We start from the raw sequence: 27,125 nt of genomic DNA on the forward strand, positions 1-27,125 counted from the left end.
TTAAGATCAAAATCTATAAAAGTCATTTTCAAAGTGAGATTATGTAATGTCCCAAATCGGATAGGGGAGGATGTTCCTGGCGCTATATATGTAGAGACTCATCTTAACCAAGTAAACGTGTTTTAAAGCCGTAAGGCCCCCCTTAAGCCCAAAGCAAACAATATCTACACGGTTGGGTATGGGTCGTTACAAATGGTATCAGAGCCAATCCCCGACCCCGATGTGAGGGTTTGTTTGGCCCCATAAGATGTGTTTGTTTGTTTGGCCCCGCAATCCCATGAGACACAACGAGGACGTTGTGTTTGTATGAGGGGATGTTCCTGGCGCTATATATGTAGAGACTTCTTTTAACCAAGTAGACGCGTTTTAAAGCCGTGAGAGCCCCCTTGGGCCCAAAGCGGACAATATCTACACGGTTGGGTGTGGGTCGTTACAAATGGTATCAGAGCCGATCCCCGACCCCGGTGTGGGGGTTTGTTTGGTCCAGTAAGGGGTGTTTGTTTGTTTAGCCCCGCAATCCCATGGGACACAACGAGGACGTTGTGTCTGTATGGGCGGTTTTTGTGATGTCCCACATCGGATAGGGGAGAATGTTCCTAGCGCTATATATGTAGAGACTTCTCTTAACTAAGTAGACGCGTTTTAAAGCCGTGAGGGTCCCCTTTGACCCAAAGCGGACAATATCTACACGATTGGGTGTGGATCGTTACAGATTAAGTTGCTCAAACCCTTAATTGATATTATTTAAGTTAAGTTAAAACCCAAGTTTAGTCAAAGGTTCACCAAGGTCAAAGTCACACTAAGACAAAGAAAAAAAGAAAAAAAAAATCCTAGTTACAATCAAGACTCAAAAATAAATCAAGTCAAAACTCAAGCCCTTGGTTAATAGCTAAGAAAGGAAAACTGAAAAATGACAAAATAGAGGTACCATTATTCTTCAATTAAATAAACATCAAATTTGACCACACATAATTTATAAAGAAAAATATGTGTGCACATATAATTAAGAACCTCACAAAAAACATACTTTAAACGGTTTTCTAATTTCGTATTCAATGTGAATTTTCTTATAGTACATTTGATTGACGGGATGTGATATGATATATATATTTTAAGATATCATATCCTGTTGTAGAAATAAATGACATTATTTTTCAATGCTTAAAATAAAAATTATATTATATTTCAATATTTTTATTTAAAAAAATATAATTACATTTAACAATGTTCATGATTTAAATATAATATTTACACATATAATATATATATATATGAAAAAAAATACATATATAAGATATTATATCATTTGTCTTATTACATGTTTGATTGAATATAAAATATGATAAATGATGAGACAATTTATCATTCATTCCATTATTAACTAAACAAGTAATATGATATGTTATCATTTCTTTTATCTTATTTTATACTACATCCAACCAACCTAATATAACTTTAAAGAATTTCATTATTTCTTATAAGTGATATACGTACTTCATTTAATAAAAATGGTCAATCTTTTGATTATTTTTATTCATATTAAGTACTTTTATCTTATTTCATTTGGATATATGTAAAACAAGACACTAATTATGGTATGAAAAATACGACTTATAATGCAAACAATATAAAAGATCTAAATAATGTTTTGCTTTTTATTAACAATGTCTTAAAATTATATATTAAAATTCCAAAACTATACTAAAACTTCAATATCATTACACACCACAATAATAATAATAATAATAATAATAAGAAGAAGAAGAAGAAAAGGCACCCTCTTTATTGGAAGATGTCATTTGCTTGAAAAACAGACAAGAGATTGAATCTCACACAAAGTGCCACAAAAGTTTTATTGTATGGTCTTTAAAAATTCAATGGTCTTGCGTAGAGTACATACACCAACAAATTTCTCATGTGGATTGTGGGCCCTCCAAAAAGAACCTTATTTTAACTCTCCTTTTTCCACTCCCCATTCATATATATACATATTTTTTTGGTACATATATCACTAAATTTTTTGACTTCTCATCATGGGCGGTGCTCTACTTACCCCCTCAACACCGACCAATTCTGTCTTATATATACTTTATTTATTTAGTTTTTTAGAAAAAAAAAATACATTAACTAGGGTTTTATTTTAAATTATATAATATATTTTCTATAATAAAATCAAATATAAGAAAATTATTTTTTTAATATATTTTTTAATTTTTCAATACTTTCCAAGAGCCAAATATAATTTTAAGAATTAAATTGAGATACAAATAAAAATATAGAAATGATTTTTATAATTTAATTTAAAATAAATATAGTAAGAATAAAAACATAACATTTTAACTATTACAATGAGAAGACAAATTCATGAATTATGGTAAAAAGTTTTAATAAATTAATCTTGAATGAAACAAGTGAAAGGATTGATGAAGTCATTCACATCAATATTAGTTTTTAAGTAAGACTCCATCATATTTTAAATATTTTATGGCTACAATCATCATGATATAAAAGTATAAGTGAAAAATAAAATAAAATAAAATAAGAATGAATTATTTAATCTCATGAGGTCATGTCTACTTGATGTTGAAAGGTCCAGGACGTTAGGAAATTTGATATATTTTAGTTGATAATAATAATAATGATGTGGGTGAGTATGATTTGGATTGACTTATGAAAAAAATTTATGAATGTTAGCAAAATGGAAAGTCAAAGTAAAACGTAGTGATGAAAATTGAGTGTATCTTTGCCTACTTTTCTACTTTAATTTTATTTTATTTTAATAAAATAATGATTCATGAAGTGATGACATTAATTTTTTATAAAATAAAAAATATTTAATTAAAAAGGAAAAATGAAAAATATGTGATATGTGGTGATTTTGGGCAAGCTAGATTATTGGTTTGTTAGATGATTCAGGGATGGGATCATATAGATTTTTGGATTTTCAGTATTGTTCAGTTCTTTTAGCATTCAATATAATTTTCATTTCAAATGCTGAAATGTTTTCAAAATCTCAAACTCTCTGCCCATGTTGAATGACAATGGAAAGATTTTTAAAGGGTAAAATAAAAATGTTGGAAGCTTGATATGAAAGAGAAAGATAAGAAAGAGAGAGGGGGTGGGGGGGGGGGAGAAGAGCATATAATTGGGGGAAATGAAAGCATCTGAGTGCTTTTTAAGCAATGGGGGGTTGAATAGGGAAATGGGAGTATTGGATTGGAGCAATGAAAAGGGGAGGAGCAGGGGAGAATGGGTGGAGATGCTTTAATATGCTCTTGTGGATTTGACATCTGTCCATCTGTCTCTCTCTCTTTGGTTTTTTTTTTCTTGCTTTATAGTTTTATTAATTTTTTTTCTTTCTCTTTATTTTATTACTTTCTCTTTCTCACCACTCCCCTTTCTTGCTGCTCCAGGCCTCAGTCCCCAGAAATTATAAAAGGAATCAAGAAAACAAGTCTTACTGGTCACATTTTTTGAGCTGTTATTTTTAAATGGTAAGCAACCCCATCTCTGTTTCTTGATTCTTTCATTTCCATTTTTAATTTCTTTTAAAAAAAAAGTCTTTGTATGAACCCCAAACAAGTCTCAATAGTTGAGTAAATTTTGGGTACTCACTCTTTTTCTTTCTTTTCTTTTTTCTTTTTTTTTTTTGATTTTTTTTTAATTTGTTATAATTCCAAATGATGATTATTTGTGGGGGTGTGAGCTGAATTTCTAGAGGTTGAGATGGTTTGCCTCAGATCCAGGGAACTCAAGTATTATGTGAAAAAGGGTACAATCTTTTTTAGGGTTTTCCTGTGATCTTTGGGGGACTTTGCCTTTCCTAGGTTCTTTCTCATGACCCCCTTTTACCATCTTTCTTGTGTTTGGAGATAAGGGGTTGATTTTGATTTTGTTTTTAATTTTAATTTTATTTTATTTTTAAATTTTTGGTGGATTTTGTGTGGATTTAAGGATATTTTTTCTGGTTGTTTCTGTCTCACTGTAGTTGATGGAGGTAGCTAGAGAAGGGTCCAGAGATGAAGAAATTGATAAGGCCTAGACGGGTCTAACCTCTTTATATAGGTTAATTTTTTTTCCGTAAATAGAAGTTTGGATCCATTGTTGTTCAACAGATCTGACAGCCCATTTCCATTTCAGCTGTTTTTAGCTCATGGATTACTGGCCTCGTTTGAATTTGCTTTTATTGATTTAGATTTCTAGAATATTGGTTGGCAATTGGGTTTACTGTTAGGCATGGAAAATGGTCTCTTGAAACCCAACACTCACATTCCAAGATCATTCTTCATGGGGCATGAATTGGTTGAAAAATGACAGCTTGCGTAATTTTAGAGGGGTTGGAGGGTAACTTTTTGTACTACCCAGATAAGGATTTTGATGGAGGAGATGTCTCCGGCGGTTGCTGTGCCATTTAGATTAGGTAATTCAGTCTGTGATAACCCAACTGTAGCTAGCCATATGGATGTCACAAGATTTAAGCTCATGACGGATGCAACGAGCTTGTTATCTGATTCTGCAACCCAGGTTTCTACTGAGTCTATTGCTGGTGAAGATGATAACTGCAGTGATCTGGAGAATGAGGTTAGTGTTGTAGCGGTGTCAGTACCGGTGGAGAATAGGGAAGAGGGAGCTGCTTTGTTGGATATGGTATCTGAAAATAAGAGCAATTGGGTTGCTGGTGATGATGTTGTAATCCGGGAAAGCGAGGAGGATGATTTCTTATCAGTTGAGGGTGATCCTATTTTGGATAGCTCTTGTTCTCTTTCTGTGACAAGTGAGACTAGTAGCATATGTGGTGAGGATTTGTTAGCATTCGAGGCTAATTTTGAGACAGGAACGCCGGGTTCTTTAGATATTGAGAAGGACGGTTGCAATGATCCGATTATTGCTAAGTCATCTCATTTGGGGGAATTGAATGCTGAGCAGGAGATTGTGAGTGATTCCCTTGCAGTGACCAGTCTTGAGGAAGAAATTGGATTTAGACCTGAACTGAAATCATCTGAAGTTGTTATTCAGTTGCCTGTGGAAAAAGGGGTAAGTGGAACACTTGTTCGTAGTGTGTTTGAGTTGGTTTATGTGCCCCTTTGGGGATTTACGTCTATCTGTGGAAGGAGACCTGAGATGGAAGATGCAGTTGCAACCGTGCCTCGGTTTTTTCAGATCCCTATTCAAATGCTAATTGGCGATCGAGTAATTGATGGCATGAGCAAGTGTGTCAGTCATTTAACGGCCCATTTCTTCGGGGTTTATGACGGTCATGGAGGGTCTCAGGTACCTTTTTTTTTGTCTCTCACATAATGTTCTCTTTGTCAATTGAATTATATGTTTCTTCCAGTGTATTTCCTTAATATGGTCCCGTTTCTGCATTCAGGTTGCAAACTATTGTCGCGATCGCATCCATTCTGCTTTGGCCGAGGAAATAGAGACTGCCAAGACAGGATTTAGTGATGGAAATGTTCAGGATTATTGCAAAGAGCTGTGGACCAAAGTGTTCAAAAATTGTTTTCTTAAGGTTGATGCTGAGGTTGGAGGAAAGGCTAGTCTTGAACCTGTTGCTCCAGAAACCGTTGGTTCTACTGCTGTTGTTGCCATTATTTGTTCATCCCATATCATTGTGGCAAATTGTGGTGATTCAAGGGCAGTCCTGTACCGTGGTAAAGAACCTATAGCTTTATCGGTCGATCATAAGGTAAGAGACCTGTAATTTTAGTCTTGCATCTTCTTAATGCTCTTGATTGATTATGATTAATTGATTTTTTTCTTTACCACTTCAGCCAAATCGAGAAGATGAATATGCAAGGATTGAGGCAGCTGGAGGCAAAGTCATACAGTGGAATGGGCATCGAGTTTTTGGTGTTCTTGCAATGTCAAGGTCTATTGGTATGCATCCCTTCTCTATGGCCCTTTTATCCATGCACATGTCCACCATGCTAGTAGTTTGAGCTTCAACAAGATAGACTCCTCAGGGAGACTGCTTATTGAAGATTTTTTTAACATTGTTTTTGTTTTGATATGATCATAAAGTAAGATGCGTACATTGATGAGATTAACTTTGGGGAAAGGACGCAACGGTGTGCAAAGACTGCATTTCATTGCTAGTCACTGGAATTTGATGGTATACACGTCAGTACTAGTCATAACATTGTTTGTTGCACTTGCACATGGGCAAGGCCATTATGGAGTTCTGTTTATGACACAGTTGGATACTGTCTGTTGTTAAATCTGCTCAAATAGTTTAGGGTAGTATTTTGATGTGTAGTTGTGGTGAGATGTTGTGGCCTTAAAAAATGAATACCCAAGTCCCAATTATTTTTTAAAAATAATTACTTTCGAAAGACGAGTAACTACCTACAAGACCTACGGATTAGACTACTAAGGGAGGCAGGTAAAACTGCTATTATAAACGTCGGTGGCAATCCCACGATTCCCAACAAACAAGTGCAAGAAAAGCCCTCTTGCTGAAATTCCTTCAATCTCTACATAGAAATGTCCCAATGTGAAAGAAAAATACGCAAAATATATTAAAGTGAAGTATTAATTTAAATAAGAAATGCGAAGAAAGTTCATAATTTTAGCTGAATTAGGTATAGTGTGCTTAGGATATAAGGGGTGGGTTCACATGGGAGTTGGAATGGTTGGATCAAATAACAAGCTTATGCAATTGATTTGCTTGAGGCATTTGACTCTTAAGGTGAAATCAAGCATGAGAGTGAAAACAAGTTTTCTGTTGGTCATTGGTGCCATGCAATTCAAACTTTAATGCAGGTGCTCTGGGAAGAAGATTACATTCCTTCTGATGGATTGATCCACTGTCGAATTGTATGTCATAACTGTTTTCCTTGCAGTTGAACTTTATTTTACTAACTGCTTTTGATTTGCATAGATGTTCTTCAAAATTTCAGTCTTACAAATATATTTTAAATTTTTTTCCTTTGATAAATTATAAAATTTTCAATAGAGCAGAACCTTTTTCAAGGGAATCTTAGCATTGTTCATTTCAAAATGAGCTTATATTATGAAGATGTTCAAATGGTGCCACATTTACATGTCCCTTAAAAAGATTGCACCTTCCTTTCTTGAGATAAAAAGTATAGCTATGTTAAACTCTTTCTGTAATAAATGCCCCATTTCATACGTTCCCATCACTTAGGTGTTGAGTGTTGGAATATTTCACTGTCCTTATTTTTATTTTGGACCTTATTTTTGTTATATGGATTGTCTCCTTGTTACAACTTGTTTACTCAAATGCCATTCAGAGCACAATGAGTTGATGTTATTTTCATGGGATGGGCAAGAAAAAAGTGCAGACATGCCTTCTTAACTGTTTTTCATTACTGCTCAATAATGATAACTATTATGTTCATAACTTTAAACAATAGTTGCTTCCTTTGTGGAGCCATCTGTGCTTCATGCTTATCGGACTGGCACGGAGTCTCATTTCACAATTCATATTACACTTGGACGTATACTTCATCCAGGTATTTGACAGAACTCATGAGCCCGGATTCTGCAAAATATGCCTTTTTGTTTTTGCAACAACATGTAGATGCATCTAATCATTTGCCATTACATTTGTGAATGAACTAGTTTCTTAGATTATATGTGTAAAAAAGGAAAAATTATGCATGGTTGTTGACAAATTCAATTTCCAAAAATCAACCTTTGATTGTGGGATGCAGGTGATAGGTATTTGAAACCGTGGATTATACCTGAACCAGAGGTGACATTTATTCCTCGGGCAAGAGAAGATGAATGCCTCGTTCTAGCAAGTGATGGGCTATGGGACGTGATGACGAATGAGGAGGTATGTGATATAGCCCGAAGAAGAATACTCCTCTGGCACAAAAAGAATGGTGTGACGATGCTCCCCTCAGAAAGAGGCCAGGGGATCGACCCTGCAGCTCAAGCAGCAGCAGAGTGCCTCTCAAACCGGGCTCTTCAGAAGGGAAGCAAGGACAACATCACAGTGATTGTGGTGGATTTGAAGGCTCAGAGGAAGTTCAAGAGCAAAACCTGAAGGTGAAGGTGAAAAGGCACCCATGAAATGGGCGAAAAATTCAATCTATATAGTAGCTGTATGATACTAAACTACTTCATATGGGGTCAAAATATTAGTTCTGATGAGCCCATCTGTTTTTCACCTGGGCAATTGTTGCTTTATAAGTGGTAGCAGTCTGTATGTACCCCCCTATAGAACATGCACCATTTTGGAACTCTTCATTGTTTTGAATTCTTGTCATACACCGTGCCGCCACCGAGATCTGGCTTTGTAAATCTGTTAGGTGTTTGTAGTAGGATTTAGGAGATCACAGGAGAGTTCCCCCCTTTCCCCCCATGTTCCCCCAGTCAACAATGAAGTTGTGGATGATTGTATTCGTTATGCCTCCGAGTTTTTTCAAGGCTCTGTGAGGTTTTTTCACTTCATTTTGTTCCTGCCCCCTCTTCAATTTTAGGAACTAGCTTTCTGCATGGACATTCCTCTGTATTCCACCACCACCAGAGTTCTTTCTTGGCTTTTTATCTCTGTGCCGTTGCCCCCACTGGGGTGATGATGGTGGATGATCAGTGGTGGTGGGGTGGGGTTGATGGCCCTGTGCTACAATCTTACTTTGAGATTTTTTAATATTTTCAGGAATCTTGGAAGGTGTTTTTGTTGGAAATGTTTTTATTTGACTATTAAAAATGCTTTTTAAAAACATTCCAAACATACTTAAAGTGCGTTTGACGATAATTTTAGGAAATGTTTTTAATTTTTTTAGTATTTGAAAAATAAAAATTTCAAATATTAAAAATGATAGAAACACTTCTTAAAATCATTTACCAAACGTATTCTTATTTTAGGAAGCGTTTTTAATATCTCTAATACTTGAAAATTTTTATCATTCAAGTGTTAAAAATGTTAAATTTTTTTTCTAAAATTACTCTCAAACACACTTTTAAAGTGTGTTTAATAGTGAAGTGTTTCTAACTTTTTTTAATACTTGAAAGATAAAAAATTAAAATATTACAAAGCTTAAAAATATTTTTTAGAATCACTACTAAACGTATTTTAAAACCTATTTGGAAGTGATTCTAAGAAACTAAAGAAACTAACTTTTCAAGCACTTGAAATTTTTAATCATTTAAGTATTAAAAATATTAAAAAAGTTTCATAAAATCACTATCAAACATACTTTTAAAATTGTCTTCGCATACAGTGCTCATCGGTTCCAAGCAATTTTATTATTAACTAACATCCTATTTCTCCCGTCAATGAGCATGAAATCAAACTATAAGACACTGTTTAAAAGTATTTCTATGTGAGGTGGTTTAATTTTTAAAAGTGTTTTCAAAATTGTCAAACTTTTTATTTTCTTTGAAAGCTTTTTTAATGTTAAAAATTGTCTTTTGAGCGCCAACAGGTCAAGATACAGCCTTATATGAAAAATATGTCACTGTTTTAATTTGGTTCATCAACGTACTTTCCTTTCATTTCCTTGGTTTTCCCCACGACCAAACAGGACATCAACCAAACCAAAATAGAAGAGTTGAGTAAATAAACGGAAATATAGGGCAACAGTCATGAAGCATAAAGTAATAATTCATTCCACATATTCAACTAAATAAGCTCACATAGGCGACACACTCATATATATATTTATTAGTAACATAATTAAAGGTTATTATGTCCAGCATATTCACTACCATGTCTCTTATTTTGGTGGCATTCTGGTCACGAGGAACAGGGGCCGCGGTCAAACTGTATTCTAGTATTTCCGGTATGCCAACTCCTTCATAGCATCTGCAAGATGTTTCTCATTCTGAATACTCTCAACCCATTTTGCATTAATATGAACCCGTTCAATGCTCTGCTTCAAGGTTCTAGCAATTGAGGGCTTGGTTCGGGTTGCGAAGAACTCCTGTACTTCACTGGCCTTCTCAAATGAAGCAAACTGGAGGAGAGGGGCATGGAGAGAAAAATATCATCATCACATTCATTTTGATATAGAACTGATAACAGAGGATAAGAGAGAACTATAGGGAGAGGAACCAACCGGGGAGACGATTGCACTGACGAAGCGGGTTATAAGAAATCCAGATCCCCATGTTTTTGAGATGTAATCCCAGTTGTTCTGTAAACCAATGAGTGTGAGAAAACAAACAGATAAAGGGTAACATCTTTTCTCACAGTTTCTCCTTTAAAACGCCCAGAAATCCCGACTAATAGGACCACCCACCTCAAGCACAAAGACTTTAAGGTTATGTTTGGTTTCAGAAAATATTAAGGAAAGGCCCTCCCTTTGGCTTGGGGCACCTTTTCGGAAAATTGTTTACTTATGTTTGATATTACTATAGAAAACATAATAGAAAATCAAATATAATTAAAATTAATTAAAAACTTATGTATTTTTAAATTATTTAATCTTTATTTAGAAGAGTTAAAATAAGTGGAATGAATTTAAAGAAACATATAAAAATAATTTATTGACTTTAAAGTTTTTTTTTTTTTTTTTAACTTTTTCTTTCCTTCTACTTTTCCGCTTTATTTTCTTTCCCTTGCATTTCCCCTCAAATTTTAGGGGAAACTAACATAAACTTCAAGGGTTTACCCGGCTTGGCTTACTTCACTGCATAAAGACTACATATCCAAAGGAATCTAAAGCCTTCAGATTATATACTGAATTGAATTCATACGCCTTCCTATAACAAACATCCCCCAACCCCAACCACAGCCTCACACACCTCAGAGAGAGAAAAAGAAAAAAAAAAAAATTAAAACCTTTATCTTTCCTAACTTGAGATCGATATGCATGCCATAACATTGTATCTCTCCCGTTTTCCCTATGACTCCAAGAGAGACATCAATAAACGCCCTCTAATATTCAACATTAATTTGTTTCTTTTTCCCTATGACTCCCAAGAAACACACGAGTACACACCCTCTACTATTCAGCAGTATTTGTTTATCTTCCTTATATCCATGACCACTCTTGGTAAACACTCTCTCCAAAATTGTTTGCAGACAATTGTAATGAGGAAACTGCTTAATTATAACATATGGTTTAAGTCAGCACTAAATTACCCTTGACATAAATTGTTCTGCTGCTTAGATTAGTGAATGGAAATTACCTTTAGCCATGACCAAGCTGTTTCACGTCCTTCCCTACTAACAGCAAGTCCGAAAACAGCATCTTGACTTCGAACCTATATAAAGTGAAAATAAGCATAGTAACTTCAAGTTTCAAAATATTAAGGTTTATCAACTTAATAAATAAAACTCTTACCTCAGAAGACAACACAAAGTTGAGAACTTCAAGAACAATATTAGGGTCTGGACAAGAAGCCAAAGAACCTACATCCACAAAAAGATTTCCAATTATCATAAAGTAGATAGTTTAAAATGTTTTGAACTATTTCCACAAATAATTTATTATTACCTAAAATGCGTGTTTTTTCCTGGCTTAGATCAGTCTCTCTATAAACTCTCAGAAGAGATTCATAGCCTGATCTGTTTGAGGTCGTGACATTCTGCATCACAGCAACATAGGCTGCCTGCAAAAATGATCCATAAGATGAACATCAGGGTAACAATAAATGGAGTAAGAGAAGAACTCAATTAACACTTTCAGCTAACCTTTCTTATATCAGGAGGGAGGACTGGAGTATTTCTGTCATCCAAGAATGCATGAAAACGCCTACTTGCTTCATTTATCGTCAAATCATGCCCAAAAACAGCAAGGGCAGTCAAAACTTCCCCTCTCAACATTGCATCTAAGTGGCCCTCACCTGGTCTTGGCTCCCAACCAAGTTTCCTGCAAAGAAATTCAACCACATAAGAGAATATGTGGAAAAAAGAAAAGAAATGAAGAATGAAACTGTAAGAAATTAATCTTGCTCTTTAATATTCAAGAGTTCATTATTCTTTGGAGCAAATAAAGTCACTTAGGCTATGTTTGGTTCTCAGAAAATTTAAGGGAAAATATAAGAGAAATAAAATAGAGAGAAAAAGTAAAAGAAAAGAAAAAGTGAATGAAAATAAAAATAAATTTAAAGTCAACAAATTATTTTTATTTGCTACTTCAAACTCATTTAACTTATTTTAATTCATTGATATAAAGATTAAATAATTTGAAAATAAATAAGTTTCTAACTAGTTTTAGTTATATTTGATTTTCTTTGCTATTTTTCATACGACAACCAAACATGAGAAAATCATTTTCCTTCATATTTTTTTTCTTTCCTTAGTACTTTCCAGAAATCAAATATAACCTTAAAGTTCTAAAACTAATTAGTTGCAGAGTAACTAAATTCAACAAAGCACCTAAAGTTGTGAAACTAGACAGAGCTTCTTTCCAATATAGCCTACTCTAAACTAAAACTGCCACATACATGAAGATCAGAAAATTCAGCAATTCATATAAAAATACTTACTCTGCAGAATACTGGAAAAGGCTAATGAAAAATTCTTTGATGTAGTCTACTAATTCAGGAGTTGCATCAGCCGCAATTCTTGCAACTTTGTAACTTATCTGTGAAAAAACAGAAAACCAGAATTAGGACTTAAGAAATGATTTAAGTAAACTTAATCAAGACAGGAGTCGAAAATTACACTAATCAAATTAGACAGCACAGTATAATCAAGTTCCTCCCTGTAAGCTCCCATCAAGGTAAGCAAAGAGGTCAAAGACTGCTGGCATGCCATACAAAGGGCAAATGAATCATCCAAAATACCTGTCAAAGATAATTTCTCAATATTAGCTACTCTGTCACCTTTAACAGGGCAAAGCAAGTATGTAAGCACATCTAAATTACCAAATCTATCTGTTGCAGACAAGTAATTTTTCTCGATTGCAGATCTAAGTCCAGCTGCAAGCTTCTCATCATATTTCACCCTATAGAAACCAGTCTGGTCCACATTAAGTTTTATCCAAGAACACACTGCAATGCTATTATCGTTTCCCCCTCCAACACAGCAGCCCAGGAATTCCTTCATATCAAGACTTTCGGATTTTGTTTGCAATAGGAAATTATGGGGAGTATCATATGAGCCACAGCATAATGTTATTGGGACAATCCATTGCCCATCCCCTTGGGAACCACTTGACAAGAACTGTGTCTGCCATCAATCAGAAATTGTGAGAACTCATGACACAATGTAACAGCTAACTGTGCATTCCAGTAAAAAGATGGCATCATGGCATTTTCAAAGTTTTAGTTGATCAATTCAAAGAAATGGGTGAAAGAAGTCATAATAAAAAAACCTGCTCAAACTCCAATTTCTGATTATTGATTTTGACAGAGACAACTGGATATCCTTTTTGTTTTGTCCATGAATTCATTAGCCTGTTCACAGGTTCACCAGATCCCTCCTCAAGGGCAGCCCATAAGTCTTCCGTCTTTGCATTTGAGCAAGCATGCTTTTTTATGTATGAAGCAAGTGACCTCTGATTGCATGCAGAATTCAGATGTAAAATAAATCATGTCATTTTTCAAAAGGGGAAAAAGATAGAAGAGGAGAAACATTTAGAATTCGTGAATGCAAAGGCAAACTGTCATAAGAGACACAAAACAAAAGCATTAAGCTGTAAATTACGCGCCTCTCTTCTGAGGTTCTAACAACTATATTGTCCCCCATGAGGTCTCAAAACAGCAGTGATACCCTTGTCAGATGGCATTAACAGAAATTGCTAGAAGATATTGGAACCTCGAGCCTCGTTCTTCCTCACAAACCATAACCCTAACCCATCTTCCTTGAACATGCCCAAAAACTGAATCAATAGCCATAAACTCATCTACTTCTCCAAAATGCAATCAAGGCATGACCATTCAGCATGAAATTTAATAGAAAAATAAAAATAAAAAGAGAACATGCATACCCACCATGGGTGTGCACACAAAGAACAACCACGGTAGCCATGGTTGTTTCCTTTTTTTCTTTTTCTTTTTAGAGAGAGAGAGAGAACACAAAAACCATGCTATCCATCATTAAAGGAAAATGGCTATGGCTGCACAGCCAAGGGGACAGTCAAAATAAAAAAGGACAACAAGAGGCATCAGAAAGGAGGAGGAAGAAGATAGGAAGAGAAAGAAGTGATTTGGAGTGAAGAGAAAGGTGATTTGGGGGAATAAAGAAAGTGGATTTGGGGTTATAATTCATTCAGATATGGATCAGAAGTTTTTAAGCTGATGAGTACTGCCGTCATTTTCCATCCCCCATTTAAACACCTGTTGTACAGGGGGGAGGGCTAAGTGGTCAATGCCCAGACTCAAGACAGAGGAGTATAATTTTTGGAACTACATGAAGAATTCATAATTAAAGCAAATCTCAAGGGAGTCCAATCTACAATGAAGTCTAGGTATGTGAGAAAAAATGAAATTTATATATAATTATATTTAATTCTCTAAATAAAAATAATAAATAAGAGTTGGTTTCTTTAGAGTGTAGAAAAAATGAAAAAGAACCAGAATCTAAGTTCAAAATCTCAAAGAAGAAAAGAAAGAAAAGAAACAGAAACCTGACAACCAAAGTAAATACGCTGAAATGGATGAAGACAACAGACCAAAATGATCTTTTTGGGGAAACAAAAAAAAAACCTATAATAGTAAGACCTAACCAGTTATTTCTTATTTCCTTTTTTCACACAAAAAATACCAATATTAGCACAAATAGTATGTAAATACAGCTGACTGTTCAATCAACTATTGGAAGTTCTAGAGCTACTTTTTAAGGCTTGTCAGAAAACCTGTTTTCGAACTTGATTAACTGCTGTTTGATGTTCAAAAATGAAAGGTTTCATTCTTGCAGGCACTAACAAAGTAAATAGCGAAGGAGTTATAAAAAGAAATCATTTCATCATCCATGCCATCTATCCATACTGTGATTCTGAATCAACAGATTTATTGACCCATAAAGTACAAAAACAGGCCACAGTTTCCGATGTCATAGAGTAGGCGCTTTTATATTTCAGTTACCTTCTAAAAAATAAAGAACCGTTGGACTTACTATAGTGAAAACTGGAAGGAAACAATCCCAGGATTAAAAATTATTTAATGACCAGGATATAAAGCATATAACTAAAAATGGAAAAACAAAACGAAACAAAGAACCAACCTGAAAACATTCAGCACCAAGATAGCTCTGCAGCATCCTGATAACAGATGCACCTTTTCTGTAACTTATTGCATCAAATATTTCATCAATCTCACCAGCATGATTTATCTCCACCTGAATATAAACTATGCTTTAAATGATGTATTCAAACACATAAACAATAAATTCACAAGTAGTGCAACTGAGTCAACAAGGTAAATATACTAAATCCAGTGAAAACTTTGACCTTGTTTAGTTACCTCAATGGGATGTGACTCTGCTAGCCCATCCAACCTAAGACCCTCAGTACTTTCATCAAGAAACTGAGTCCAAACTTTCCATTCTGGAAACAAGCTATCAGCTGCTAAATAGCTCACCTAACACATGTAAATCAATAATATATGGTTCACCAGAAGGAAATGTGATGAGTGTAATGAATAGACGCATAAATCAAAGCTAAATACCCATGTTGCAAATCCTTCGTTCAGCCATAAATGTGTCCACCACTCCATTGTTACAAGATTGCCAAACCACTGGTGCGCCAGTTCATGGGCTACAACAGTAGCAACCTTAATAGAAGATAATTAATATGATTAAACAATTTCTGTGATGTGATAAAAACAATAGTAAACTGAACCTAATATTGCATTATCTAAATTGAATTCTACATTGTATGGCAAACTAAATTGTGATAGCCAGACCAACTTTCAGAAGATGCACAATACCCTCTGCTTGTTAGCAGCTGCAGAATGTTTCTCATCATAAAGCAAAGCTGTTTCACGATATGTAACTAAACCGTAGTTTTCCATTGCCCCAGCAGCAAAATCGGGGATTGCAATCATGTCCAATTTGGGTAGTGAGTATGGACAAGCAAAGTATCTGCAGGATTTTCAAAAGAAACTACAGGGTCAAACAAAAACTGCACAAGCACTCACTTGGTAACACTGACTGAAATAGATAGTAAACATAATCAACAATGTTCATTTGCTTTGACTTTTCAGTTTGGTACATGAAGATTGTGACTAATGATAAGTCACTTTTGGTGATCAGTAGATGATGAAGCATACTCTTTGTATAAGCCAAGTGTCTTGACAGCCACATCCAAAGCAAATTTCCCTTGATCTGCCTTACCAACTTGACAGTAGACACGAACTTTGATCCCTGTGTGGAGATGTAAATTGAGAATTATCAAGAGCAAGAATTGTAATACCATAAGAAACAACAAAAGATAGTTCTATGATTGTACCATCAGGTGTATGATCTTCCACATAATCAAACAGACCAATGACAACTGCCACCAAATATGTAGACATAATTGGCGATTCTTGATAGGAAACTGTCTTGAGATGCCCATTCGGTTTTTCTTCTATGACAGGCATATTTGAAAGAGCTATGAGGTCAGATGGCACATCTAATGTGATCTTGAATGTAGCCTGTGCACCAAGTGTTATTTAGGAAGAAAGGTCAAAACATGAACTTTGCTTAGCAATCTTTAGAAATAAGTTAATTTAACCTCACAAACAACCAGAAATACTCACAACTTTTACTTACAACATTAGCTTCACATGAAAATTTGTATTTCAATGGACATTATTTTCAACTTCTTGTTATACCAAAACATATTCCTGTAAAAAAAATTTCTTTCTTCCCAATGTTGTTAGGTGGCTGACTTGACAAAGGTAACAATCATAATTTGAAGTTGTCAATTCCCCTAGTTTTTTTCGTGTTGTTCCTTTTTTTTTTTTAACACATTTATAGCATTTTGGAGGAAAGATTTTCATTTTCAGCCACAATTGACAAAAGAGACTCATCTCATCCAAATCAAATAACTAGTAAGAACTGACATCCTAATCCAGACAAGAGAAATAGGACGAAGAATTCATGACACCTTGCAAGCAGGCTCATCCCAGCATGGAAAGCATCGCCTGGCATCAGCTGGTTCGAACTGCGTAACTGCCATATTCCTCTTTTCCCCATTATGCTCAAAAGTGCTGATAATAATATCACAACCCAAATTAAAATCCACAGACAGATCTAACAAAAAAAATATATATATATATATATGAATTCACCCTCCATAAGATATATGAGAAAACAGAAGAAAAGAACAAGAAAGAAACCTTTACACCTTAGAATTTATGCTGTTTTGATTTCCTAGAAAATGGAAAAACTCATGCTAAACCAGGAAAAATAATTAAACAAGACTACACTCAGTTGAATGAAAGTTTGGTGTTAGGTCACAAATAATTAAGAATCTGAGGTTACATTCTCTCAGAAATAGAACAGAATTTTAAACCAATTACCTTCTGTAGAACCCCTTCATTTTGTCATTTAGAGTTCCTTCAAACCCAATAGCCAAAACTCCCATCTCGAGTGGAAGAACCTCGGAGAACTCCAACACCAAAATCTCATCTTCTTCCACGATTTCGACCTTGGAAGGCTCAAAAACCTGATCAAATATCCATTAATTCATCTGACAATCAACAAGGTCCATTTCATTGCGAAGCTATAGAAAGAGAAGAAATCTAAACCTAGAATCCAAGAACTGGTGGTCAAAATGGTTGCTGTGGCATTCCAAGTTCATTTTCCTTTCCCATGGTTTCTTAGCAAGAAAACAGAGCATTAAGGCCACTAAAATTCATTCATTCATTCATTCAGTTCCATCACAGCTGATCTAGTCGCTGATAAATCTAAGGAAAATAAATTAGTATTTCAAATCTTGCTGGTGATGGAAATTAATATTTGTCAGCAACCAAACAGCGACTTAAGGGTTACAAAATTTACTCATTCAAAGACAAGCAACCACACAGTTTCGCTTAGTCAGAAATGGAAGGAAAGTCCTGTCTTTCAATTTCCTCCATTTCTCAGCAGCCAAACAGATAATCAAGGAAATAAAAATAAAAAAAATCATTCTTTCAGTACAACCATAACAAAGATAACCAAAAACCCGCAATCTCATATCAACCAGGAGTTAAAACAACCTCTAGTAGCCACTTTCCTACAGTTTCACAGCACGCAAACGAAACCTCTTAAGATAATCGAAATTCCGGCACTCGAATCGGAGATACCTTGGAGGAGGTTTGGCTTTTGAAGGAGACGGCGTTGTGAGCAACGGAGAGGTCGGCGGCATTGAGGACGATGAAGTTAGTGGCGTCGACGATGTCGAGGTCGATCTGAACGGAACCGGCGAATTTGCAGGCGACAAGGTCCGGTTCGAGATGAATATCGTATCGTTTCGGGACAGCGAATTTCGGGAGTCTCGGTTGCCCTCTGAACTGCTCCATAATGAAAATATATCGGGAGTGTGGGAAACGGTGAAGATGGGTTTCAGACTTCCAGTGTGGATTAAAATCAGCAGGCTAGAATCTGATTATAAAGACTGCTCCCAACCCCAAAACGACGTCGTTGGGTCGTTTCGAATTTTGCTCCTATTTTCATATTATTTTGGCATAAAAAAATAAATAAAGAAATACTAAATAAATAGATATCATATCAAAACTATTTTTTTTTTATTTAGGAAAATTAATCAATATTTGATATTAATTTGTTAGTCAAAATTTGAATGTGAGGCATATGGCCCATTGTATATCTTAAATTCATTTTATTTTATTTTATTCTGAAGTGTAATAAATTATGACTCTCCCACGTTCCATTCTTAAAATTATAATTAAAAATATGGTGGTTCTTCTTAAATTATTGCTTTATAAAATTGGTACGACACGATGCTTCCATCAAACCTCTTTTTGACTTTATAATATAAAATCATAAATTAAATTTTTTTATATATTGGAATCATGAATGGAAATGATTCTGCTTACGAGTGAGAAACAGTGTTGGATGGTACAAATATAATTTGAAAGTAATTTAAGGAATATTGAAGCTTTGAAAGCAAGCCTAAACTATAAACAACTATATAAAGTTCATGTGAAAATCAAAGGAATAAAGGGAGAATTCACTTCTTATCTTTTTTGTACTAATAGCAAGTTGGATACTTATGCCTTTTAGATAATCGTGCTTTAATTGTCAAGAGTACATCGGTTATTTTGTATGATGAGATGTTAAGAGTTCAAGAGCAAGTTAGAGAGTATAATAGAGCGAGGTAATAAACTAGTCCGAAAATGTTTGATGGTAAGAAAGTCAATTTCCTGTCGAGATGCATTAGGTTTAATTTTTACTTTTTGAGCTTTGTGCCTAAACCAAGTAGATGTATTAGCATTAAAACCTTATATAAAAAATATATGTGAAGAGATGTAGGAGATCATTTGATCATCAACTATAGTTATTGTTTAGGATATATCATTCTTGTAATATAAGAGAGACTAATATTGCTATTACCAAAAGATAAGAGTAAAAAACACGTTATTAGCATTTGTCATAAATAACATCCGAGCAACCTCGGAATTTGAAGATAGATGTCTATGTCTACATGATATAGCATTATAACATAGGAGCTATACAAGGAGAAGATGGATTTGCCTATTTATTCAAGTAAGATGCATCATGTGTCAAGTTAATAAAGAGCAATTTTGATAATTTACTACCATGTACCAAGACACATGACGATCTATAATTGGTGTATGATTGAACCCACATGACATGTATTAAACAAATGGTACGTTATGATTGGTTTATGTGGATTTATAGAAAGTAGCCTCATAACTTAATATAAGTTCAACCAATATTTTTGATAAGCCAAAATCAAATTAGATTCGAGTTTAACAAAATATGAATTCTAATTTAACTTAAAGTTAACCGAATATATCATGTGTCTTATATAAATATTTATATTTTAGGTTTAACGACTTCATGAATTTAAAGCACACATTTAAGAAGAGTTAACTATTATGATCGGCATAAACTTTTTTCTTAACGAATGTGAAAGATTGGAATATTGAACCTATATGGGAAATGTAAAATTTCATACTATATGAGGAAAAGTTTTGGGTGTAAAAAAAATATTAGAATATGTTTTAAAGTCGTGAAGATTACAAGTTCAAATTTTTATCAAATTTTATATAAATATTACTTAAGTTTGGAGATATTAAAAGTCACTTAGAATGGAAGTGGCTTTACTTCCAAGTGTTTTGGTGAAGCTTGAAGTAGATAATGAGAATAATTGAAATGGGAGACGCTCAAAAGGATTGAGTAGAATGTGCTTACTTGACATGGAAGCTAGTCAACTTGACGATATGAATGATGATTTCATCCGGGATTGCAATGAAGTGACGTCGTTTTGGATTCCCCCATTTTTGAATCCGAAACGACGTCGTATAAATTATGCAGCTTCTCCGTTTTTGGGATAGGAGGCAAAACGACGTCGTTGGTTTCTTCCTCTAGGTCTCTAAGTGCATGCATCGCAGAAAGGAAGAAAACTGAGACCAGAAGCTCAAATCCATGGCGATTCATAGGGGAGGGAAAAGCTCTTCCGCTTCGTCTTCATCGCCATGCGCCCATCTCAGAACTGCTTACCACAATTGCTTCAACAGGTCATTCTTTATAATTTGGTGCCCAAAAATTATTTTCTTACAATTTCCCTCGTTTTCCCGGCAGCCTAACCGGCCCATCGTCAACAAAAATCAAAGGGTTCCTTTTTTTTTTTTTTTGTTTTTCCTTCCTTAAAACCCTAAAACCCTTCTCGTTTTTTCTCAATCTAAACAGGTGGTATTCAGAGAAGTTCTTGAAGGGTCAGTGGGACAAAGAAGAATGTGTTTCCGAGTGGCAAAAATACCAATCTTGCCTCTCTGTAATATGCTTCATTTCTCTGGAAAAAAAAAATCTATTTTTTCCCCTTTTGATTGCAATTTCTTTTAAATTATTGAATTTTTAATACCCCATTTCTCTCTGTGGTCACAGCAACATCTAGAAGATAAGAATTTGAGCAGCTTTTTGGAAGGCAAAGGAGCTGCGGATTCATCCAATCAAGCTGATTCTGGAAGCCCAGTTGGTGGTGCTTCCACTGGTGTTTCTCAGTAATCTATATTGAATCTATGCTCTATAGAATAGACCATGATAATGGAAAGGTGATTGGTAGAAATTTGATTGAATTGTTCATACAATTTTCTGTTGTGTTGTCTATTTAATCCTCCCAGAAATGTGTTTGATTGAATTATACTGCACTTTCAAATTGGGTTCTGAAATTTTGTTTGGAAATTTGAAGTTGGGACTTGCATGGATTCATGATTAGAAACTTATTATATATGATTGTGTAGAAGTGGTTAGCCACATTCACTCCATTTTTGTTATAGGTGAAGGAATGTTGCTTTTCATGGGCGGTTTCTCTTGTAATGGGGATTAGTTTCTCTTGTTAGATTGCCAGAAAGTTTGAGGGAGGAAAAAAAGAAAAGGAAAATAGAAATAGATTTAAAGTTAATAAATTATTTTTATATATTACTTTAAATCATTTATTTTATTTTTAAATTCTTATATATAAAGATTAAATAATTTAAAAATACTTAAATTTTTAATTAATGTTCATTATATTCAATATATATATTTTTAATTTCTAACCATAAAACCAAATATGAGAAAATCATTTTTCTTTAATTTTTTTAGTACTTTCTTGAAACCAAAGATAGCATAAAACTCAATACAACATTCCTTATTAGGGTTCAAGATAGCATGTAGTTTGTGATACAAAAAAAAAGTGAAGTATCAAGGAATAGTCATTTGGCAGTAATTTGTGTTTAACCAAGAGTATTATCGCAAGTCAAACTGAACTCACTTAAACTAGTGTAAACTCCTTCTCATGTGTTCCATAGACCCAAAAATCATCAATAAGACGACTAATCTTTCTGGTTATGATCTGGGAACATTTATATGCTTAGCTTTCTCAGTCTTTGGACACTTCAGGGGGTTCCTTCAAAATGAAGGGACCACCATGTTCATGGATTTTCCTTGCCTCTGAGATGAACCTAACATGTTTTGTGAAGTAATTGGCTTTGGAAGAGAAAATGGGTTGTTCTTATTGATGGTATTCACTGTGTTGTTTTCAGAAAAATCAACAAACTTCTCAGAGAAGCTGGTTGGAGGCCTAGGAACATGTTGGCTGCTTGTTTGGACCTCATGCCTACTCATCCCTGAACCTCAATACCCTTCTACTAGACCAAGTCGCAGTTGGGTAAGGCTTCATCTTGATCTTGTTTCACAGAGATGATCTTGGCTTCCATTGAGTGTTGTATCTTAGAGACCTTGAGAGAAGCCACCCAGATTTGTTCAAGGTGGTTTCAGATATCTAGTTATATGAATCTTTGTAATTTGATGCAGAACACCCATTGTTTCTCACTGAGGCCGACCAATTTCATTTGATACCACATGTTTTAAGGTTGATAAATTAGGCTACTTGACATTTTTCTACTTTTTATCATTGTGTATAAGGCAAGAGGTGGGTGACTGCAAAATGGTACAGAGAATTCCTAACATGTCCTAGCAGCTGGGCAAGAATACACTTCTCAATTGATAAGAAATTACACTTAAAATGGTACGAAGTTGTGGTGGTTTTTATTTCTGCAACACATTATGCTGGTAGTTCCAATCTTGTTCTGTTGTTCATCTCAAGTATGCAAATTCTTCAATAATACAGCTTATTGACCACCCTAGAATCAAAATGTTGTTGAGCCTTATTCCCTGTGAGTACTTTTGGATTTTGTTCAGCTTTTAGAGACTTCAAGTCTTTTTGAATAGGAAAAGGGCGACCATCCATTCTTCTCCATCATTGTATTCAAAGAGTTCTGCAACAGAAATGAAGAATGTTCTCCAATAGACGGTCCACTTGACAGCTGAATCCTTGCCATAAGTTGACTCCATTATTGGCTTTATAGAAGCTAAGTTCTTGTCCATTCTTTTAAGCCATTCTTCACTGCAAGACATGTTTTCAGCCCTTTCTTATGATCTGAGTTTTCTCAGTTAAATATGGCAGGAAAAGTTAGCTATTAAATTCTGCAATTTTGACAGGAAGAACCAAATCGCTTGATCAAGCCTACTCTAGCTATCATAATTGCTTCCAATTTACAGTGTAATTTTCCCTTACCTTGTCTGTGCATAATGCTTTCCATTAACAAGCCAATGATCAACAACAGAAACATCTTCCTGCACATAAATCAGCGGCAAGAAGTCAACAATGAGTGACTTAAACTCATGCCTGGATCTAAATTCACTCATGGGTCTGATATAGATGTACACTATTATTCAATCAGACCAAATTCAACAAGAACCACAGCTACTAGAATTTTGAGCCTTATTGTGGACATGTCCAGTGTTTTGTCTCCAAGTAAATAAGGTATCATGGCCAATTGAATTGAAATGTACCTACCTACAAATGAATGATCATGAAAAATGGTGGGAATGATCCCAAATGGTCTATACGATTTTCTTCTATTGAGGCAGTTGGTACAACTCTTGTATAACACCATGAATCTGTATTCTAGTGGTAAAGCACAGAGCTCACCTGGAAATAAAGAAGCAGATTTGCAGCGGGCATGGTGCCCCCGCTGAAGAAGTACCGGGTAATCCAGTCATCATCGCTTTTGTCCTGCATGAGAATAGTAGCCAGGAGATATTATTCTACCAGCGAACATAAAAGCAACTTCACTGATTATTTACAGGTACTAGAATGGATAAGTCTCTAGCATTGCCTATTCAAACCAGCAATTTGCATCAAGCCCAACCAAGGGAGTTAATCAGCTATACCTCAAAGTGATATGCGAATGCTTTGTGGCAGAAATGATGAACAAAAAGAAGGCTATCCTGTTTCATCCACCCAGATATCTTCTTGAGAAGATCCTTGTAGTTCTTCATGTGCTGTGTCAAAAAGCAACACCCATCTTGAACCATGCCAAAACAAACTCCAAATATTATAGAATGATTTGAAAGGGTTTTGCACCTCAAACATTTCAATGGAAAATATTCGGTCATAGGTTGCCTCCATTTCCAATGTGCTAATATCTGCAACAATGATCTCCACATTTTGCAGCTGAAGCTCCCTATAGAAAAAGGAGACAAAATGGTTTAGCCGTTTAGGTCACCCACAAAAACTAAACTTCATGAAACGTTCTCAAGTAGGACTGTTCAGAGGGAATTTTAAATAGGAAACCATTCTAAACAGGCATTTCCCATGGGGAGATCAGTGATGACTTTCCATGAAAAGGATGGAGCATTGGAACAAATAACAATGGCGCCCCCCCCACCTCAGCAGTGAGTGGTTTTGAAACTAATCAACAATATTTACTTGTAAACCAACCTAGTGAACATCTAAGTAAAACAAATTATAACTTCTGAATGCAATAAGGCATAATTTGGTAAAATAAAGAGAGCATCATACTGGCACTGCTCCTCAATGTATGCTTTCTGGGTCTTTGAATTGCAAATCCCAGTGATCCTGCAGTTGGTATACTTCTGTGCAATGTACAAGGATAATGATCCCCAGCCACATCCAATATCGAGAACAGTGTGGCCATCCTCTACCTGTGCCCTCTTACAGTACATCTCCAACATGGCATTCTCAGCATCCTCTAAGGTGCTTGATTTATCAGGGAAGTAGCAACAACTGCACCAGTTCATATAACCAGATCAGTTCATACAACCAGTGAACTCAAAATGCAGCTTCTAATATCATAATTTCCAGAATAATTTGTCCCAACCTAGATTAATTGACTACAGGTCTTCACATTTCAAACATTTCATTGAAGCAGGCACTAAACATTAGCATATGTAAAAAGCAAGATGTTTCTGAACTCAAAAGAAAATCCTGTTTGTTTGGGTTCAAATGACGATAATCATATTTAGAAGAAGAACATGTTTTTCTATTCAATGGATAAAAGTGAAATAAAAGGGAAAACAATCTGGATCTGAACCAGGATGAATAGAAATCATTTACCTGTATTTGAGATTCTTTCCAAGTACTAGCTTAAAGAAAGAGGTTGGGAGTTCATAATGCTGAGATTTTGGATCTTCGGTCTTGATGGCTATAGGCATTTCTTCTAAAGCTGCAAGAGAAGTAGAATTGGCACATTAGAGAACAAAACTCAAACCATCCTCCATAATAATAAATCATGGAATTTATAATTAGTAATAGAAGTAGCATTCTTGCAGCACTGTTTCCTCTACATGGGAAGTCATGATAACATGCTTCTTTTTGTTTGATTTGTTGCCAAGAACTCAAAGGAAACTAAAACAGAACTATATTATGGATATATTCTGACTTATCATTCTTTATTCAGCTTAAATCTAATTATAATTTTCCTTCTCTTTTATCTTCCCCTCAACTTTCCAATGATCCAAATGAAGCCCTAGACTCTTTTAACCATGACCATGCCTGTACAGAAAAGCTAACATTGAGACATCTTCAGTCAAAAGCTTCCTTTTCGCCTAAATCTTGTCAAACGACACTTCTCTAAAAGCTCTAGCCCTATCTTACTGCATATCTGGAATTTTCAAAAATAGATTAATAAATTCACATCGAGCACACAGTTTCCACTGGCAGATAAACTCGAATCATTGCCAAACCAATTCAGGCCCCCCACTGATTTCAACCTCACTATGTCACAGTCTCCTCCAATGCACAATCAAAATAGCAACAAAATTCCACCAATTAGCCTTACCTTATCCACCACATCCTGATGTTTGGTTCTCGGGAAAACAAAAGCAAAAGAACCTCCACCAGAAGCCTAAACTTAAGGTTAAAATCAGAGAGAGTCGAGAGAGAGAGAGAGAGTACAGTGGGCGAAGTGGAGGAGAGAGGAGAGCTGGAGCTCCGCCGAAGGCTTGTATCCGGAGCGAAGCCGACTGGCCAAGAGAAGCCGCGTGAGTCTCCTGACGAGTGCGTCGGGCAAGAGGTTGCGTTCCAGCGAAGCCAGCATGAGCCTTACAGTGGCGTCGTAAGGCACCTGCATCATTCCCTCCATCTCTCACTCTCTCACTCTCAGATTGAAGAAGAGTAAGAAGATGAAGACAGGAGGCGAGAGGCGGGGAGACTAGAGATGAGAGGATGCCGTGTGGTTTTACCGAAGGATGTGGTCCTGGATGGTCTCAATTTCAGAGTCTCTGTATCCGTTATCCGTGAATGTCAGCGCTGTCACAAAAGTTGGGAGCCGCTGTCGTGTACCTTCCTAATCCTACTTATAAGAAGGGTGAGTTGTGTTTACGTGGTGTTATACGGAAATATATGATTTTGGAAGCTTATAAAATATGAAATTTGTCTAATAAGAAAAATATTATGTGTTTGATAAACTTTATACTATTTATATTTGCATTTCTAAAATTACCATTTAAGGTGAGTTTTCCATTTAAGGATTGGTTCGATTATTGAGAAAATATTGGGATTCCCTTTATCTTTTGGATCGTCCCCACTTTGGGCAACGCGGATAAACAGAGCACTCCTCACACCTACCTAACGTAGTTCCTCCACCACTCATTTCCCGCAAGCTCCTTCCCGTTCTCTCCCATGCGCATGCAATCCGCATGCATAGCCATTTTGGTGTACACGTGGCCAATTTTGCTTGTTCCCAGCCTTGTTAACTTCCATACTTGGCAGACTCCACCCATTATGATGAGAGATCATGTTCCTTTGCTATAATTAGCTGTGAGGAACTTTGAAAAACAATCTGGACACAAGATGGTGATGTTCATTGTTCAAGAGACTGATTCTCATTGGTTTGAAACAAAAGAGTCACTTGAGCTTGAAGTTAGTGATGCAAAGATAGTTGCACCTCAAAAGACAGCAGAGGCTTCCCGTTTTCTTTCTAAAATTGAAGAGACACAAGGCACAATGAAGGAAACAAATATTATGATCAATGTACTACTGACAACAAATGAAACAATGAAGCTTGAGATAGAAAGGCTGAAGAAAGAGAGGGATAGTTTAACTGGCAAGGTTTAAAGCTTGCAATCTTCCAATAATTTGAAGTATCAGCAATATGAAAACCTTGAAAAACAGTTTGCCTTGGATTTGGCAGAAACAAGAAGCATGGTTTTGGAGATGGATGGTATAGTTGCAGAGGTTCGTATTGCCTTCAATGAAGATTCCATGGCTATAGCCCAGGATTTCCATTGCATCTCTTGC

The 27,125-nt window shown here is 35.4% G+C and overlaps 4 protein-coding genes across 9 annotated transcripts; 2 read left to right on the top strand and 2 right to left on the bottom strand.

The window, feature by feature from the left end:
- Nucleotides 1-3,177: 3,177 nt before the first annotated feature.
- On the top strand, nt 3,178-8,424 carry LOC100242262 (protein phosphatase 2C 53). 4 transcript variants are annotated; one of them, XM_010650064.3, is made up of 6 exons: nt 3,178-3,300; nt 3,414-3,494; nt 3,989-5,271; nt 5,372-5,689; nt 5,775-5,880; nt 7,680-8,424. In XM_010650064.3, exons 3-6 carry the CDS (start codon nt 4,378-4,380, stop codon nt 8,015-8,017), a joined length of 1,656 nt encoding a protein of 551 aa, XP_010648366.1. In that variant the 5' UTR covers nt 3,178-3,300; nt 3,414-3,494; nt 3,989-4,377; the 3' UTR covers nt 8,018-8,424. The 4 variants fall into 4 exon arrangements, with proteins under 4 accessions (XP_010648366.1, XP_059592133.1, XP_059592134.1 ...); XM_059736151.1 differs by having other exon boundaries at nt 3,297-3,315; XM_059736150.1 differs by having other exon boundaries at nt 3,294-3,494.
- Nucleotides 8,425-9,548: 1,124 nt separating this feature from the next.
- Nucleotides 9,549-18,432, bottom strand: LOC100264544 (aminopeptidase M1). Its single transcript, XM_002280203.5, has 19 exons — nt 18,139-18,432; nt 17,374-17,519; nt 16,959-17,061; nt 16,317-16,503; nt 16,138-16,231; nt 15,796-15,949; nt 15,535-15,639; nt 15,331-15,447; nt 15,092-15,205; nt 13,242-13,424; nt 12,793-13,096; nt 12,590-12,711; nt 12,412-12,509; nt 11,615-11,792; nt 11,418-11,532; nt 11,265-11,332; nt 11,110-11,184; nt 10,035-10,112; nt 9,549-9,932 (listed from the first exon to the last, which is right to left on the bottom strand). The coding sequence occupies exons 1-19, from the start codon at nt 18,352-18,354 to the stop codon at nt 9,747-9,749; spliced, it is 2,643 nt and encodes an 880-aa protein (XP_002280239.1). The 5' UTR covers nt 18,355-18,432; the 3' UTR covers nt 9,549-9,746.
- A 1,859-nt stretch (nt 18,433-20,291) lies between these two features.
- LOC100249233 (uncharacterized protein At4g33100) lies at nt 20,292-22,423 on the top strand. Its single transcript, XM_059736152.1, has 3 exons — nt 20,292-20,556; nt 20,729-20,813; nt 20,924-22,423. Exons 1-3 carry the CDS (start codon nt 20,465-20,467, stop codon nt 21,041-21,043), a joined length of 297 nt encoding a protein of 98 aa, XP_059592135.1. The 5' UTR covers nt 20,292-20,464; the 3' UTR covers nt 21,044-22,423.
- Nucleotides 22,424-22,545: 122 nt separating this feature from the next.
- Nucleotides 22,546-26,151, bottom strand: LOC100259368 ((S)-coclaurine N-methyltransferase). 3 transcript variants are annotated; one of them, XM_002280256.5, is made up of 8 exons: nt 25,782-26,151; nt 24,942-25,050; nt 24,387-24,611; nt 23,949-24,048; nt 23,756-23,866; nt 23,514-23,597; nt 23,097-23,155; nt 22,546-22,925 (listed from the first exon to the last, which is right to left on the bottom strand). In XM_002280256.5, the coding sequence occupies exons 1-8, from the start codon at nt 25,966-25,968 to the stop codon at nt 22,733-22,735; spliced, it is 1,068 nt and encodes a 355-aa protein (XP_002280292.1). In that variant the 5' UTR covers nt 25,969-26,151; the 3' UTR covers nt 22,546-22,732. The 3 variants fall into 3 exon arrangements, with proteins under 3 accessions (XP_002280292.1, XP_019074878.1, XP_019074877.1); XM_019219333.2 differs by lacking the exon at nt 25,782-26,151 and adding an exon at nt 25,666-25,755; XM_019219332.2 differs by having other exon boundaries at nt 22,871-22,958; nt 25,782-26,135.
- Nucleotides 26,152-27,125: the final 974 nt, after the last annotated feature.

Source organism: Vitis vinifera, chromosome 4, assembly GCF_030704535.1.
Source record: "Vitis vinifera cultivar Pinot Noir 40024 chromosome 4, ASM3070453v1".
NCBI lineage: Eukaryota > Viridiplantae > Streptophyta > Magnoliopsida > Vitales > Vitaceae > Vitis > Vitis vinifera.

Bases quoted from the DNA above. Each gene is read 5' to 3' on its own strand.
- LOC100242262 (XM_010650064.3), top strand. From the start codon at position 4,378: ATGGAGGAGATGTCTCCGGCGGTTGCTGTGCCATTTAGATTAGGTAAT. The intron at 5,272-5,371 runs GTACCTTTTTTT...TTCTGCATTCAG, and splicing joins ACGGTCATGGAGGGTCTCAG to GTTGCAAACTATTGTCGCGA. The intron at 5,881-7,679 runs GTATGCATCCCT...TGTGGGATGCAG, and splicing joins TGCAATGTCAAGGTCTATTG to GTGATAGGTATTTGAAACCG.
- LOC100264544 (XM_002280203.5), bottom strand. From the start codon at position 18,354: ATGGAGCAGTTCAGAGGGCAACCGAGACTCCCGAAATTCGCTGTCCCG. The intron at 15,448-15,534 runs GTATTTAGCTTT...TACATGTGTTAG, and splicing joins ACGAAGGATTTGCAACATGG to GTGAGCTATTTAGCAGCTGA. The intron at 13,425-15,091 runs GTTGGTTCTTTG...GCATGCAATCAG, and splicing joins TTGGTGCTGAATGTTTTCAG to AGGTCACTTGCTTCATACAT.
- LOC100249233 (XM_059736152.1), top strand. From the start codon at position 20,465: ATGGCGATTCATAGGGGAGGGAAAAGCTCTTCCGCTTCGTCTTCATCG. The intron at 20,557-20,728 runs GTCATTCTTTAT...CAATCTAAACAG, and splicing joins TACCACAATTGCTTCAACAG to GTGGTATTCAGAGAAGTTCT. The intron at 20,814-20,923 runs GTAATATGCTTC...CTGTGGTCACAG, and splicing joins AATACCAATCTTGCCTCTCT to CAACATCTAGAAGATAAGAA.
- LOC100259368 (XM_002280256.5), bottom strand. From the start codon at position 25,968: ATGGAGGGAATGATGCAGGTGCCTTACGACGCCACTGTAAGGCTCATG. The intron at 24,049-24,386 runs GTATGATGCTCT...CTTTTTCTATAG, and splicing joins TACATTGAGGAGCAGTGCCA to GGAGCTTCAGCTGCAAAATG. The intron at 23,156-23,513 runs GTGAGCTCTGTG...ATTTATGTGCAG, and splicing joins ATCTGCTTCTTTATTTCCAG to GAAGATGTTTCTGTTGTTGA.